The 14,246-nt window shown below is 42.0% G+C and overlaps 1 protein-coding gene across 5 annotated transcripts in view; it reads left to right on the top strand.

Annotated features, from left to right (window-relative positions):
- Positions 1–14,246, top strand: part of PRPSAP1 (phosphoribosyl pyrophosphate synthetase associated protein 1) — a 42,151-nt gene that overhangs the window by 1,466 nt on the left and 26,439 nt on the right. For 4 of the 5 annotated variants that reach the window (XM_073310952.2, XM_073310951.2, XM_073310950.2 and 1 more), the window contains 2 exons: positions 11,522–11,574; positions 13,884–13,950. In XM_073310952.2, coding sequence (XP_073167053.1) covers positions 11,522–11,574; positions 13,884–13,950 — 120 coding nt within the window. Of the gene's footprint in view, positions 1–2,202; positions 2,311–11,521; positions 11,575–13,883; positions 13,951–14,246 lie in introns of all 5 variants that reach the window. The other variant, XM_073310953.2, reaches the window with a different exon arrangement.

The raw sequence follows: 14,246 nt of genomic DNA, 5'->3' as shown, positions 1-14,246 counted from the left end.
GTAAGTTTCCTATTTCAACTTTGTTTCTTTTCCCCCTAGTGCTCGCCATTAGTTGGGAGAGGCTTGCTTCAAATTAGTTCAAAAGGACATCCTGTTAAAAATCACATTACAAAAAATCCCTTCCTTAACTAGGTTACTAATCCCTCCTTACATGATTAAAACTGCCATCATTTAAAAAAATCTAATTTACTTTTCCTTGTTGATGCTGACTGTTGGCAACTAAGTTTAAATAAGGAAAGTAGACCAGTTGGTTTAACTCCTTGTAGTTAATTTCACTTTCAGGTTCCTATCACCCTGCTGCAAAGGTTGGACTGCAGCCAAGAAATACTGAGAATTTTGCGTAGACTTAATTGAAATTTGTGATGTGTGTAACTGATTTGTGGGATGCTTTTTAAAAAATATCTACTGAATTCTTTTTTGAGATACATAATTATGATTTTGCTAGTTGAAATCTTCAGCATTTACTAGAATGAGCAGTGTGCTCTGAGCTCATTCCTATTTCTTTACTAAACCCAGTAGGACGCTGGAGTGTATGCTAATAAAAAGTCAGCTACACCCACTTTTAGGAGGAGTGGAAGAGGTGGCAATGTATGCTACCCAAAAAAAAAAAAAGTTTAAGGACAGGTGTGTGCTTGTTCCTTAAGCCCACTTTCTAGACAGAATTTGGCCTTGATTTAGTGGAGAAATATTTTTAACTCCTGTTTGCTGGGATATTTAGAAGTTTATCAAAACCTAGCTACAAAATGTGCTTTTGAATATGACTGGTTTATAAAACGTAACACACACACATTTATACTTCTTTCTGTCATTTGCTTTGAGTGAAGTTGGGTTGAAATAGGATACAGTGCGTGGGAGCTTTCTGATATCATAGTGGCTTTCCTAAAGAGTGGGCATTTGTTTATAGTTGAGCAGGGTGCAGCTGTCATCATCAAATCGGTTTTGATCTCTTCCCCACTTACTCTTAGGTTCCATTCCACAATTTATAACAAACTCAAAATTGTATGGTGGGACCCAGTGCTTGTTTTTTCAGTAATAGTGTCTTCACTAATGCACAGAGGCAGCTGGTACACCAATACTTATCTCTAGGGGATATATAACACAGAGATATTGGCAAATGAAGGCGTGCTGTGAACTTGGAGTACTGACAGACATGGTAGTGGCTAGTTGAATGGCTTGTCTAGCTTGTTAAATAAACCTTGTACTGTACTTAACACAAAAAATCTCCTTTAAACTGAACGTATGGTGTGTTTGGGGTCAATGATCTTGGGTGTTCCAGGGGTGGGTGGAGATGTTGGCTTGTGTATATTTATGGGTGGAGTGCATCTTTTAAAAAGAAAAAGGTGAAATGCTTAATTTTCTCTCCACAAAGCTGTTTCTAATATTCTCAAGCATGTAGCTATACAATTCTGAGTATAAAGGTTTTGAATACTTTTTATCCTTACAAACTTTATTTTAGTGCAACGAATCGATCATGCTTTTACCAATGCCTATTCTCTTATCTTAAAAATCTCTCTCTTGAACATGGTATTCTGCAACAGCTCCTGAAGGGTGAGGAAGCAGCTTCCAAAGTCTTCAGTATTTGAATAGTAAGCAGCTGACTTGCTTCACCAGGTCTTTGGGCTTTCTTTTTTCTTTTAACAACTGAACTTTCACTGAAAGATGTAGTGGGGGATAATATAGGACCTTTCACCTTTGCAGGATTATGGCTTCCAAAGGTCAGGAAGCATAACTGTGTATGTAGCACACACTTACCAAGTTCACTTTCATCGGCTTTCTTATCTTATTTGATCAGGCAGAGATGGATGTGAGGATTTAAAGATGTCTGGAACTTCATCCTTGGATATAGGAACATAGCTGCCCCCCGAGACTATATAACCATAATCCACTGGATGGCTTCCAGTGACATTTTGAATAAAAGCCCCCTCCTTTTGTGCCTCAGCCTAACTGTATTAAATCACAGAGGTTGAGCTGTTGGTGGTATGAAGTCAATATTCTTATATGCATTCATTGTTTAAAGTGACAATCCCAAAACATATAGGTAACCCTAGGAGGAAATAGGCTCAGAGTAGTTAGAGATGGCAAAGATCTGCTGGAGTTAAGTAATAATTTTCAAAGGCAATTTCCAAGTATTCTGTACTGACTTCCCCCAATAGGTCGTGGGACCACTTCAGTATACTTGTAACATTTACCTTGTTTTTTCAGGTTCAAAAGATGCATTGCTGCTGGCTTTTCACTCACTGTGATATCCCAGCAGGCAGTCTGCTGGGAATGTCAGTCACCTTTGAATAGGGTTGGAGCAGGCTTATAAGGGTGAGTTTGTCATCTAATATTGTGTGTTTTCTTTAAAGTTTTTTTTTTGTGTGTGTGTGGCCCTTTAGAATAAGATCTAAAAGAACTTTAAAACAACACGCAATATTAGGAAAGAGTGACTTAACTGTACTCCCCATATGCAAGCTCTGTCACTCTTCATTTGTGCAGAGAATGAGCCCAGCAGAATTGATTATCATGCTGGATTATCACACTAAGTGGGAGCCAGCAATTAAAATTGGACTTGGGGGGAGGGGGAGGTAGATGGTCTGGGAAGTGTGTGGAGTCTGCATATTGCAACCGGTAAAATCAGGAGGTAAGTGAACTTTGGAAATGTGGTGAAATATCCCTTGAATCTATTCAGGGCATTCAGTACCTAATCTACAAATTAAGATGTATTTAACCTGCAAATATTCACCTTAGGATCTATGTTTTAACTCTTCCACTAAGAGTAGTGGAAGTACATGAGTAGTCCCACTTTATATTCTCCTGCAGTTTAGAAAATGTGAGGAATATTTCAAAAGATTAAATGTTAAGCATCTGGCTATTTCTCTCAAGAATGAAACTCTCAAGGTTCAAATACCCACTTTATGCACTCCTAGCAAGTTTAGAGTTTTAAGATCCTCCGCTACTGACACCTACATTGCTAATGTATGATGGGTGAGTAAATGACAGATTTAGCTTTAACTTTGAATTTCCATAACTTTTGATTGGCTTATGTTTGACAGTGCTGGAGCTAAGCATATGCTGTATCATGAATGACTTAATATCTTGCAAAACTTCCTTTTTAAACAACACAGACACTTCAGTTACATAGCACAACTCTGCCCTCCCTTCCCTCCCCAAGCTATCCCATAGACTCTCCTGCATCTCAGATAAACTTGTGGGTTTTTTTTTTACTGTTGGGTTTGTTGTTGTTTTTTTTTTTTAATCCCTTTCCCTTACTGATGTCACATTGTTGCTAGGAGGATCTGTGTAGCCTGATTATAAGCCTCCTTTGGAAAATACCAATTTTTGTAAGACAGACGGTTCCTTGACCATTGCAGCTCTAGTGGGCACTGCATTCAGATGTAGTAACATCTGCTCTGCGAACAAAACAGTTTAAATATAGGAGCAGCACAGATGCACTTGGATCTCGTTCTCTGATTGCAGAATGTATTTCATACAGAGGATACAAATGCTATGTACCACTCACCACGCTTAGCTGAGAGGAGGAGTTGAAGTCTACTAATGCCTACCAAATGCATGAGAATGCCAGTGTGTTCTGGAACATGGTACTACTATTAACCTTGTGCATACTGCAGGAGGGTGTGTGTGTGTAATATAAAATATATAAGCATTCATTTGGCTCGAAGTATGGAAAATAATGGGGATCTAAAGATGGAAAGAAAATTGTGAGCATAAACAGAATGGACTAATAAGGATAGGATTAAAAATGGGCGTTCTGATCTTTGTGTGATCATAATGAGCCCTGTACACCACTCCTTTAAACCAGAGAAGTGCTCCTAGCTCATGAGAAACTCTCTTTAGCTGAAGAAGGAGGCAGTACTATTGGGTTCCTGGAAAAAGCTGTGTCCAGCCCTCCTTGCAGGGATCTCTTGGAGAAGACCAAAGCAAAAGAGTGGATGATGTGAGGGAATCGGAGTACAGACCCACAGGGCTGCTAGTTTCATGCTCCCTGGCCTCTGTGTGCCGCCTGTCTTTATATGTCCCAGAGTGGAAGGAGTAGGGAACAGCACGCACTCTCCTTCATGCTAAAACATGAAGACTCACTGCAGGACAGTACCAAATCTTGAAGAATAAAACTGCATTGGAGCCCTGGACAAAAGGAGGTAAACTCATAACTGAAGGATGGCAGGTGGTGTCAGGAAAGAATATAAAATGAGTGCAGCATTGTTTTTTGCTGGAATGTTGTCACTGCACAGCCTGGAGTATAGGATTTTGAGGCACCTTGAGAGGGAGTTTCTGGGTGACTTGGGTGGAGTTAGTAGTTTTACCAAACAGGAATTTATTTTGGATAATGTCTCTCTGCTTGCTTTCTCTCTCACATTAGAGGAGATTCACTCATAAGTAATAGACTGGAAAAGGTAAGGGAGTATCTGCATAACATATGCTAATGGTTCAACTGTTTGATTATCATCCTGACTAGAACGAATGATGCCCGCAAGGCTTCATACTGAGAGGTGCTGAGCACCTGCAGCTTCTGATATTTGAGTGGAAGTTGCAGGTGCTTAGCTTCTTTCAAGTCTGCAGTTATGTATAGAGCCCTGTGGAGATACAAAAATTTGGATCCACACCAGCACCCTCTAGAGCAGCAGTTCTCAAACTGTGGGTTGGGACCCTGTTTTAATGGGGTCATCGGGGCTGGCATTAGACTTGCTGGGTCCTGGGGCTGAAGCCCAAGCCCCACTGCCTGGGGTGGAAGGGCTCACGTTATAGGCCCCCTGCCCGGGGCTGAAACCCTTGGGCTTTGGCCCCGGGGCGGTGGGGCTTGGGTGGGCTCAGACTTCGGTCCCTCCTCCTGGGGTCGTGCAGTAATTTTTGTTGTCAGATGTGTGTCACGGTGCAATGAAGTTTGAGAACTGCTGCTCTAGAGGGCATGCTCAACAGGGCATCAGTAGTTTCAGGGGCTCCATGGGCCCTGTGGGGCAGAAACCTGGAGCCCTGGTGTAGGGGTGGGGCTGGAGCCCTACGGGAGGACCCCCTGAAATGACCCCAATTAAGACCTGCTGTGCTAGAGCTGTGCATGGATTAAAAAATATTGGATTGGATCTGCAAAGATGGTAAACAATACAGCTGCATCCATGGATATAAAGCAGATATCTGTGAATTTGCTAGGCTCTAGTTATGTGAGGGGGGAAAAGCCAGGTTTGTATCCTTGATAATAGGCCTTACTCAGATATGTGAGCTGCTCACATGAAACCTAATCTCTGTGTGTATAGTAGGAAAAGTATCTACTGTTTGTCCTTCCCCTTTCACCCATTCAAAATCAAGAGAAATCAGACAACTTGTTGCAGGGTTGCTGTTGCACTAGGAAGAATGGCTGACTGTAGAGTGTATTTAAAAGTTTTACAGGAGGCAGCTCATGCCCAGGCTATGGTTTCTTTGCCCTTGCTATCGTGGTCGTAGGGCACAGTCACTCCTATTCAGTCAGCCCAAGCATGGTCTACAACCCATAGTGTAGCACTCCAGGCAATTTTGAACAAACTGTTGCCTTTTTTGGTGTCTCACTGAGTAGAGGCTAATGAAGAAGTGGTGTCACCAGAAGGTCAATGCCAGGATGAAATTATATCCTGGTTGGGAGGTTTCAACTGCAAATATAAACAGCATTTTCTGTTTAATTTCAGTGTTAAATCCTGATTTTTCATTGAGGCTTGAATGTAAATTATGTTGAGATAATTTTGCATGTGCATTTGGTATCTGGCATAGAGTGGAGGAAGCAAATGTAGTAGGTATAATCTTCACCATGCTAACTCATCTGTGAAGAGTCTTTGTACACCTAATTATAAAAAATGAAGAAAACTCCCAATTATAACCTGTTGCTAGTGGTAAGAACCTGTATTGTTTTGCCTGGTCATATAGATGAAGTACCATCAAGCCAAGGCTATATTTTCTTGTCTCAGTCGTTACTGTTTTATCGGGCACAATTGTGCAGGGTGCTTCACAGAAGACAGCTACAACCTCTGCCTGAAAGAGTTTAAAATCTGAATTGTAAGTAAGACTGTACGAAATGTGTGGAGAGGAGTCCACCATGCTGTTAGTTTAAAATATCTTCAGTACACTCTAGAAAGAAAGGGAAATTTGTACTCTGCAGTGCTGCAGAATTCATCCCGTGCTGCAGAGTTGTTCTCCAGAATCTCAGCTCTCACTTTAAAAACAAAACAAAAAACCCTCAAATGTGAACCTAGCATAAACCAATGTGATGGTGTCTGCCTGAGTTTGGAGAAGTCCTGAAACAGCTGAGAGGTGTGAACTGCCACATTCTATCTCAGTCAGGGCTCCATGGACTCCATGATACTCTGGTTGTGCAATTCGACATTTTCCTACAATTCCACAAAGATCAGTGTCTTCGTTGCAGAATTTGCCATTTTGCTGTAACCAGGCATCTAACATCTTGTTTTGTGTGTCTGCCCTTCTGGGATCTGCTCTCCATCTTCCAGCACAAGGGGGAATTAACTGGATTACTGCATGCTCCCTGCACTGTTCCATGGAGCGAGGCAGCAGAGGTTCACCTTGTAGCCAAGAACTGGGGAGCCAAAATTGTAGGCTGATGAGTTGAATTGCTTGGAGAAATGTGCAGCAGCCAAGGCAGGGACCCGGGGAGGTGAGCTGCTGATGCTGGCTACAAGATTCTTGCTTCCCTGACGCATCTTGGGAGGGAGGTTGTGCGACGAGTAACCTGGACAACACTGGGGGAGCTGATGCCTGGAAAATGGGCCAGGCCACCTGCACAGCATAGCAAAGAAGCCCATTCTTAAAAATAATAACATCATCAATGAATATTTTCAATTCTGAGCCGTTGAGGATGAGAATGGAGGGTATTCCAGAGTATTGGAATAAATTCACATTGCTACTAAAAGTAGGGGTTGTTGTCACAAAGTTGTAGATGGGGGATTTGGTACCGTCTTGTCATGGAGTTAACAGGGCCTTGACTGTAGCATTTACACTGCAATTAAACACCATGGCTGTCCTCTGTCAGCTGGCTTGGGCTATGGGGGCTGTAAAATTGAGGTGTAGATGTTCAGGCTCATGCTGGAGCCTGTGCTTTGGGACCTCAACAACCCTGCATCTCCAAGTGCCTTTCCCCCTTATGACTGGAGGGGTGTTAATGAGCTACTTCACCTTGAATGGTCCCTTGAAATGTATTATCTACTTATGCTAAACAATCTGTTCTACTTTGTATTTAGCTGTGACACTGAGTATGTTTCCCAGGCCTGAAGAAGAGCTCTGTATAAGCTCAGAAACTTGTCTATCTCACCGACACAAGTTGGTCCAGTAAAAGATATTACCTCACCCACCTTGTCTTTCTAACTATAAGTTTATTCCGTAAGGCCATATTCTACCCTGGACCTTTGTGCAAACCTCCTGTTGACATAAATGATAGTAAGTAATTCTGTGGAATTCAGTCTTCTCCAGAGGGAATCTGACATCGCCCTTGCCCCGCCTCTGCCTTTAAGGGGTAAACAAGCAACTGATAGAACCCTGATCTAGTCAAGGCTGTTATCAGCATCCTTTTAGGACAGAGCTGAAAACTGAGGTTTTAACTACACAAGTGTGCACAAACTGATTTTAGTAAATCAGTGTAACTCCTTTGTGTAGAAACACTTAAACCAATTTAGAGTACTTTATATCAACTCGGTTTAAGTAATAAAGGCCTGAATCTGCCTGAACTGCCTAGATTTTATGAAACCATTGGCTGGTGGGCTCTGTACACAATCACTGCAGATCAGGTGTCTGTCTACTGAGAAAAAGCTGTACAAATAATAATCCATGTATAAAAAAAGGTAACTTGAAATGCAACTCTTGCTTTCTCCAGTGTTTTTGAGCAGTCAGTGCTTTAGGGCAGGGATCAGCAACCTTTGGCCCACGGCCCACAAGGGTAAGCCCCCGGCGAGCTGGGCCAGTTTGTTTACCTGCCGCGTCCGCAGGTTTGGCCGATTGCAGCTCCCACTGGCTGTGGTTCTTCGCTCCAGGCCAATGGGGGCTGTGGGAAGTGGCGCAGCCCGAGGGGTGTTCTGGCTGCCGCTTCCCACAGTCCCCGATGGCCTGGGACAGCGAACTGTGGCCAGTGGGAGCCATGATCGGCCGGACGTGGCAGGTAGACAAACCGGCCCAGCCTGCTGGGGGCTTACCCTGGCAGGCTGCGAGCCAAAGTTTGCCGATCCCTGCTTTGGGGTTTGTGGGCTGATGACAGTATCCACAAGTGTGTTCTCAATACTTTTACTTGTCCTGTTATCTAAACCCGAGCTGCGCCAATTCAGTTACACTGAAAGTTGACTCTATGGCCTTCACTTGTTCAGAGAAGTAACTTGCCTTCTTTTAGCCTCTTATTTCAGCAGCACAGAACCTAGCTTGCATCGTCTACTCTATTATTAATTCTGAAGCATCAGGCTCTTGTTTCCTGCTCTGCGTAACTGGGTTCTTGCCAGTGCAATCTCTCAAAGCATTGCAGACCTTCTCTTTATTTATCTTACACTATGCAGTGTTGAATCTGCCACTTTCCAAATGGCATTTTGCTAAGATCTTTCCAGCTAAAGTATTTTAAAGGCTTCCCGTAAGCTTAGATTGCTCACTGTCCTTAGATCAGTGGTTGGCTACAGGTGTCTGGGTGACAGTCTCTTTTAGCAGAACACCTTTTCCAAATGGAGAAAGCAGAATAAATTGCCTGCTTGTGAAGTTGGAATTTATGTATCTCCAAAAAATGGTTAAGAATTTCTGTGTGCTCATGGAGGAAAGAGCTTGCATTTTTAGGCATCTTTTTTTTCCAATGCTTTGTGTTTGTTTTTGGTTTTTTTGTTCTCTAGATTTTGAGCTGAATCTCTCAGTAGCAGGCCAAACTTCCATGGTTTTACGTTTCTGGCTTTGTGGTCAGGAGGGCTGCAGAATCCCATCAGGCTACAAAATGGAAGCTAATGCTCTTCAGGCCTTTCAACTGAAGGACTTGCATTTGCTGTGACAGCCTGACAGCGATCCGTTCAGGTTTATCAGAGCTTGGCTGTGCATAGCAAGCTGCCGGCTTTCATTTGAAGCAGTGATACTTAGAAGGGAGCTACCTTGTTATTGGGTGACAGACTTTGCTAGGTGACTGTAGGCTGCTGTGTCCCTTCCACTAGGAGTCGGGTCCTATGTCTTGTCTGCCTGCACTCTTAAGCAGTTAGCATACCCCACTGGATAGGACAAGGAACTGGGATTAATCTCTGGATTCTATTCCTGGTTCTGCTTCTGACTAGTACTAAGAGTGCCATGGGAAAGTTACTTAAACTCTCTGCCTCAGTTTCCCAATCTGTAAAATAGAGATAAGGGATATCTTCTTTGTAAAGTACTTCAATATGCATGGTTGAAAAGCAATGTAATAGCAATACGTGTGGACCCTCGGCAGTAATAAAAAGTGGAGACATTCACCTTCCTTTTCTACCCTTTAATAATACTACAGACTGATAGTACCACCTAGTGTCCTTCAAATGAGATAGTAAACAGAACTCCCTTGTGCCCAATGCAGGTGGCAGTTTAAAATCCAAATAACAGCCACAGAGTAGGTGAAAACCACAGTATCCTAGCCACCAGCTCCTTTTCAGTACATTTCTGGCTATATGTGACCTTTTGCAGACTAAGCCATTTTTAGACACTTGAGCCACCTTATAAATGAATGTCTGCACCATCACTGCACTTAGCTGTGTAGGATGAGGTGGTGGTTAATTATGGTATCTTTTCTAGCTGTAGGTCAGTTGCAATAAAAATTGTGGCTAGAACAGGCTTGTAACACAAGGTGAGGATAATTATATGTTCTCAAAAATAAGCTTTATTTTGAGGTTTGTTTCCTAACTGAAATATTTATGCATGTGCCTACGTTCTTTGTATTTATATAAGGATCCATGAAACTAACAGGAAAACCCATGTGTTAAAAGAATGTATTTACTAGACTCAAAACTACAACTGGTAATTCAGTGAATAATCCTTTTAATTGAAAAGGCTATGAATATTCGGGGCTCAATCTAACTACCCTGTGACTCAGCTGAGATGAAACACACACTTGTGCAGAATAGAGCATCTACATGTCATTGAGATCTTAGCTGAACATTCTAGATGAATTACATCTGTAATCAGATATCTTTTAAACAAATTATCTTTTAGTATAGTTAAATTTTAAATACAGCAAATTAATTTGGAAATATGTTAAATACACACACACAATGTAATGAAACCTACTTCATAAAACAGTGGAGTCCTTTAAGGGTATGTCTACACTGCAGTAAAAACTTGCCACACAGCAGCTGCTGGTTTGGGTTAGCTGTCTGGGGTGTGAGGCTGTAAAATTGCAGTATAGACACTTGATTTTTGGCTGGAGACCAGGCTCTAAGGCACTGACGGGGAGAGTGCCAGGGCCTGGGCTCTAGCCCAAGCCCAAACATCTACACTCCAGTTTTGTGGCCCCACAGCCTGAGCCAGCTGGCCCAGGCCAACCGCAGGTCTTTTACTGCAGTGTCAACATACCCCAAGAGGCTTGTTAAAAGGATCTTTATTATATAACAGTAGGTAGAATTCTAACAGTTATGCTTTGTATTCTGTGTATCTGTACATAAAAAATAGATGCCTTTAATTGACTACTTCTTCTTGCTAATGGACGGTTTTAGTTTTATGTATTTCTGACATCAGAAAAATGTAAAAAGTAATCTGAAAAATCAAAAAACTTGATTTGAAAATGAAACCAATCCAGACAGGTGAGTGGGACCCTAGAAGGATGGCAAGGGAAGATGAGAGACGCTGGGTCAGTGGGGTGAATTTTTAAAAGTGTGTTAATGTGTTGCGAAGAAGCACATAAACTCAATGTACAGTTCTATTCTGAGATTCAAATCTCCTAACTCTGGGTTTTTTCATAGACCCCAGTGTGGGTATTGATCTTATGTGCAGTTGGGGCAGGTATAGTAGGTCAGTAATAAGGAATGTGTACAAAACTCTTGCAGTCATTTGGGTTCTATCCCATTTTATTTTAAAATATGTATTTTCTGGCTGAGAGTACACTTTATTCTATACCATTGGAGATATAGCATCTGATCTGAAAAGACTGACTATTCTTGGTATATCATTAATCTGCAGCCAAACAGTCTGCCCCAGTACTGCTTCTGCCTCCTACCACACTGTATAATATTAAAGTAAACAAGTTACTTGGCAGGGGAATGATGGTAGCATTCTTGAAGAGACTAGATAATTTGTATAGCCTTTTTTAATACTTTCACAAGTAAAGAGCTTTGAGTCACACTTAATACACTTGGCTTTTAAAATGAATGTCTTAATTTGAACATTGCAGCTTGCATTTTTGTACTAAATTCTCCATTTGGTAATTTGATAAATGATTTACACATGCTGTAATTTTTATTTGACACTGTATAAGGCGAAGCTTCATATGGTGAGCCATTTAATGCCTCAGAACACCAGTGCTTTAGAAAACAAACCAATTTAATCTATTTTTAACCCTCTCCTCCCCCCTTTTTATCAGGCGTCTTGGTGTTGAGTTGGGAAAATCTGCGGTGTACCAGGAAACCAATGGAGGTGAGTCAGTGTTACTGTGCTTGCAAGCCTGTCTCACTATTACATTTAGAAATCTGCTGACCAAACTTGTGTAATAAGGGACTAGGTAACAGAGAAATATTATAGGGAAAAGGATGATCGTGTGTTTTTAAGTCAGGAGATCATTCCTGTTCCTGCCTCTGCTAAACTTCCTGTATGACCTTAGGCAAGTCATTAAATTGGTCCGTGCCTCAGTTTCCCCATCTATACAAGACTGGATGATCTCTCTACCAGCGCTGTCATCTCAGTCTAGAGAATGCAAATTCAAAGAGTTACTCAAAGAGGGCCCTAGAAGTTGCATAAGAATGGCCATTCTGGGTGAGACCGATGATCCATTTAGCCCAGTATCCTGTCTTCCCACAGTGGCCAATGCCAGGTGCTTCAGAGGGAATGAACAGAACAGGTAATCGTTAAGTGGTCCATCCCCTGTCACCCATTCCCAGCTTCTGGCAAGTAGAGGCTAGGCATTAGGAACACTTCAGAGCATGGTTTTGCATTCCTGCCCATCCTGGCTAATAGACCTTGCTGGACCTGTCCTCTGTGAATTATCTAGTTCTTCTTTGAACCATGTTCAACTTTATCTCTTATTTAAATGTATTTGAGCACCTGTCTTCAGATATCTGAGTGCTTTGTTGAAACAAATGTGTGTGTTGGCTGAAAACAGCCCAATGGCCTAGCTGTAATTTCAGTTCTCCACTGCCATTTGTACAGAGGAGTAAGTAGTAACAGGAGGAATGACTGAAGTGGAAGTCTATACAATGAATTTCAAAACAGGCAAGGGACTCTGATGGACAGTTACAAAAAAGGATCCCATCTGAAAATTACTTGTCTGTTAGGGAGCCTGGCCCAAACCAGATTGAAATGGAGCAAGGACCACCCAGCAGACCTCAGTTGCCTTGTGGTACATAGAATGATATACAGTGTTATAGCTACCTCCAGTCCTAGGACAATTAAATGTTTTATATGTCAGCAATAAGACCTTGCCGCCTGTCTGTTGGCTTGCTTATTTGCCACAACAGTGAAGAATGTTCAGCCAGTTTTGCATTGAAACGCCCCAAGAAGAGGTTATCATCACTGGGTGCTGATTCAGTCCTGAGCAGTCAAAATATGGATATTTTAAGCTATTGGGATTTTAGTTGCTGCCCTTATACAGTTATAGAGCATCATCCGGAACACCTTGTGCTTTCAGGTTTTGCTCTTCAATCTGTGCAGTCTGCCATTCTAACTTATGGAGACTGATTGAGTCTTTCTGCATGAGTCTTGGCTCATGCTCGCTGTCTTTTGAGTTTACTGTGATATAACCTTTTAAATCGGGACATTTGCTTCAGGGTACAGATCCATCCTTCATCACTGCACTGCAAATCATTAATCTCTTTGAGCTAAATCCCTTTAAGTTATCACAATTGCCCAAATAATTGGACTTTGAATTTCACAACCTGCTGAATCTGCCCCATCTTTCTCTCCCCTTCCCACCAACTTAGCCTCTTATTTTATCATGAATGTATGGAAACGGAATGCTTGAAAAGTCTTCATACCCTAGTAGTATTGTTCTGGCTTGAAGAGCTGGTTCACTAGTTGGCTTATTGTAACTTGAAACTTGAGTGGCGAGGGAGAAATGGTTTAAGTGGAGACTCTGATTTCTGACCTGAAACTCTCTCTCTCCAATTGGGGGAGAGTGTCTGCTTGCTTCAAAAGCAAAACAAAAGATACATTCTGACTTTGAATTCTGCACTGCATGCTATTGTTTACTAGCCTGTAAGCACAGAGCTGATCTCGCCCTAAGATATAGAAGGGCTTATTCCCCGTTCATAAAATGCTGTAGACTGTTACATGTTTGATATTTCTTTGTTCACTGAGTGTGGTGTTGACAGCGATCATCAGCAAGAGAAAGGAAATAGAAAACCTCCTTACAGATTTATGCTGCTTTGGAGGTGAAACAACCTGTAGGAGTTGAGTAGTTCTCTGCCTGCCTCCCCCCACTCCCATGTAAAGTTATTGCAGTTCAGTCTAATTCTCCGTCTATTTTTACATCCCATTGTAACTACAAATATCTCATTGCTACATCATGCAAACTCCTTGGTTCCCAAGAGCAGCCTTCTGGAAAATCCAGCCGACTCACTTGTTTATGATATGTAAATTTTCTCTGGGTAGATTGAGTGGGTTTTAAAACTCCATTGCTTTATCTGGCCCTTATTCCTGACCTGCTGGAAAAAGGTGCGATTAATGTGCTCCGTTATCTGCTTCATTCCCAAGCAGCAGCTTAGGGCTGACTATTTTTCTGTCATCTTCAGAAACAAGAGTTGAAATAAAAGAATCTGTCCGGGGCCAAGATATCTTCATTATACAGACAATACCCAGGTAGGTACTTTCTGGCTTAATTTAAATCTGTGATCATGAGGATCCCGTCCACTGGAGTGTGCTTTGAATTTCCAGCTTAGCAGATTTGTTCTGAGGTTTTGTATCTACTTGCCACCATAATCGTGTGTTTTTTACCAGTGCTGCTGCCTTGATGTCCATTGCTGTTGGGAGGGTGGTGTTTTGCTGTCAAAATTCCCAGTGGATCGCACCACAATCAGCTGAGAAGCTTTTAATTGGATAGGCTAAGTGTGCCACTTCAGGCAACAACAAATAAAACTGATGGCTGTGAATGAAAA

This window comes from Lepidochelys kempii, chromosome 14 (genome assembly GCF_965140285.1).
Source record: "Lepidochelys kempii isolate rLepKem1 chromosome 14, rLepKem1.hap1, whole genome shotgun sequence".
NCBI classification, from domain to species: Eukaryota; Metazoa; Chordata; order Testudines; family Cheloniidae; genus Lepidochelys; species Lepidochelys kempii.
This window is presented reverse-complemented; position numbering and strand designations above follow the sequence as displayed.